Here is a 3276-nt window from a genome sequence, read left to right as displayed (position 1 = left end):
TATATTCACCATTATTATTTATTATAATAAACAATATAATATTCTAATATTTCTATATAGATTAAAGAAGAAAAACAAAATATATTGTAGTACATGTAGCATTTAAAAAATAATAACTATGATAATGAATAACTTAATTCGGAAATATATTATCTTATTCAATAAAAATACTTATAAATAATAATTAGCGTTAATATCAACGATTTCTATATGGTTATATATATAATATTTTATATATAAAGAATCCATTTGCATATATTTATCCACTGAAAATTTTTACTTAAGTAACAACACAGTGAAGTCTGAATAATTTAACAATTTATAACTACATTTTTAATATTATGATACTTATATATAATATATGTAGGATAATACAAATATATTTTATTGATATGTATATATATATAGTTAAATAATAATGATGTTTTTGTGTATTACTGTTCATTTTAAATACATATTACCGTGGATTTTGTATAAAAATTGGATATGATATTTTGAGAATAACATAACATATTACAAGAGGTTATATAATGGAATTATTATATTTTTTTGTAGAATATTATATAGTCTATACTTTAAAGCATAATAGTTTGTTAAAACATATATGTGTTACTTTATTAGTAGAACTATTACGTACAAATAAAGAGGGTGTAACCTTTAAAATTACATAATTTAATGATATAAATAGAATAGTTTATATTTCATCATAATAATTATAATTTCCTTTTATTATTTCTAACATAGATACTAAACATAGATTAAACATAAATAATTATATCCATTTGGTAAAAATATAATATTGTTTGTTTTATATTAATATAAAAATTTTCCACATTATTTGTATTAATACAGAGTAAGAAATATTTTAAAACGTAATATAATATATTTTACACGTTGTATATAATATAGTTAATAATAAATGTAAATTAATATACTATGTATTCTAAATTAAAATCACACTATATTTTTTATTGTATAAATACACACAACCCCCAATTCGTTGATCTACCCATGCATAAAGTCATCATTAAAATATAAATATAATGAAAACTGAAATATTACGTTATTTGAAACCTATTATATTTATATATGATCAATTATTAAACAGTATTATTTAATATTATATGTTTATATCCATTATGAATTTGTCCAGTAAATAATATAAGATGCCTTTTTGTAAAGTAACTCATTTACCTTTTAGGCGAAAAAATTATATATATAAAATAAAAATTTCTGCGTTAAGTAAAAATTTTTTCTCTTATATAATTTATATATTTTTGTAATTATACATTTCGACCGTTTATTATTTATATGTGTATAATTTAATCTTAATTTTTGTATCTTTCATTCTTATTGTATATGCAAATATTCATGGAATATAGAGATTCAAGAATATACTATTTTATTTATTATACAAATTTTTACACCTATCAACAGAATTATTTTTTAGGAAATATATTTTCTGCTTTTTCACATATATTTTTACTAAATTGACCTATTATATATCTGATTATAAATGAATTTAATCCGTGTGATATCCTATATAATGTTCATCCTTAAAGATGTAATACGGATTATGTGATTCTTGTGCATAATCAAATGCATCATTAAACTCAGAAATTACATTGATTCTAGAATAATTTTTATTAGCAAATCTTTTATTGATCCAAAATCCTAAGGGTTTAAACTTTTATAGAAATAAATATTATATAAAATACTAAATATATTTAATTATTATTGACAGCTATATAGGGAATGTAAGTTTTAAACAAATATATATTATTGATGTAATTTAATGGGCCTCTTATTTACTTTATGTAAAAACCCATAAATCATAGATATAGCAACGATTCCCATAAGTACCCCCCCTGCTTTTTTCAAAGGGATTAAACTATTAGATGTTGACTGTAAAACTTTAACAGTTTGTGTTCCTTCAATGGTCAACCCTGAAGGTTGAATTTTAATTTCAGATATTTTGCCTTGTAAATACGTATCTTCGTGTAATTGTAAGTCTGGTGATGCTTCTAACATTCGCATATTCATTTCTTCCTCACATTGAAAGTCAAGTAAAAGATTATGTGGGTCACAATCTTTATATTTAGTTTGAAATACTGTACAAAATTGTGTTTCATCTGATTTACAAGTATGATCAAAATAACTATATAATGAAACTTTGTTTCTAATGTATGTACAGTAACCCTTATGACTTTTTTGTATTCTAGACATACCTTTAAGGTACTCATAATTAACATAGTATTCATACACATCTTTCCTCTGTCTCCAGTCACGAAGACCAATAATACTCATAAGAGGATTACATGATTCATGATAAGGCTTCTTTAATACATCTGAAGTAAATTCATTCCATATGTTTGCAATTGCTGCAAAAGCATCTATTGTTTGTTCCTTATCATTGTAACCTACATTGGCACTTAATCTAGCGATTAACCAATAATTTAAAAGTTCGCATACATCATAGGCATCACGTTTATTTAAACTTTCTGCATTATATTTTAAATATTTTAATAGCTTTACACAAGCATTCCTAACATTCATACCATTTTTCATAGTTCGTAAGTGTTCACATCGTGCAGAAAACTCACTTAAATTTTGTACATTTTCTATTCTTTCATAGAAATCCTCGGAAGTTAAATATAGCCCAAATGGTACAGTTAATTGCTAAATAAAAATTACCATGCAAAGAAAAATTAAATATATTACATAAAAAAATGAATTAAAATGTTTTATATACTAGATGTAACATTTAATACATGCAAAAAAAAATGTTTATAATTGATTAACATTACATCATATTGTTTCCAGGTTTCTTCATTTAAAGGAATCATTTAAAATACATAAAATATGATTTTTAAAAGATATTCAATATTTATAAAAAAAAAATCTTCTCATTAAGGCAAAAATTTTTTAACTAACTAATATATATTAAGATTCATTATGTTTTATAATTCTTTGGATTTTTTTAATATCCAAATACCTAAATAACCTATGCTACATATTCTTTTATTTACATAATAAAATTAAAAAATCCTTGTATGTACATTATTAAAAGTGTAAATGAATATAATTCTCCTTGTAATTAAATCATATTAAAGTAAATAATAATGAGTTTCTATACGAATATTCGTAAAAATTATTTTTATAAACTGTAGGAACGTACAAATAATTAATATTAATTTATATATATTTTTATTAAATGTCTAATATATAATACATGAATTAAATAAATATAAGTACATACGCAACTGAAATGAGGAA

General features: G+C 21.5%; 1 protein-coding gene across 1 annotated transcript; it reads right to left on the bottom strand.

Moving 5' to 3' along the window:
* Positions 1 to 1522: 1522 nt before the first annotated feature.
* PGO_000825 (variable surface protein) lies at positions 1523 to 2846 on the bottom strand (the record flags this gene model as incomplete). Its single annotated transcript, XM_028690842.1, has 3 exons — positions 1523 to 1687; positions 1813 to 2679; positions 2772 to 2846. 3 exons carry the CDS (start codon positions 2844 to 2846, stop codon positions 1523 to 1525), a joined length of 1107 nt encoding a protein of 368 aa, XP_028546643.1.
* Positions 2847 to 3276: the final 430 nt, after the last annotated feature.

Source organism: Plasmodium gonderi, assembly GCF_002157705.1.
Source record: "Plasmodium gonderi DNA, contig: Pgo-contig_76, whole genome shotgun sequence".
Taxonomy (NCBI): domain Eukaryota; phylum Apicomplexa; class Aconoidasida; order Haemosporida; family Plasmodiidae; genus Plasmodium; species Plasmodium gonderi.
This window is presented reverse-complemented; position numbering and strand designations above follow the sequence as displayed.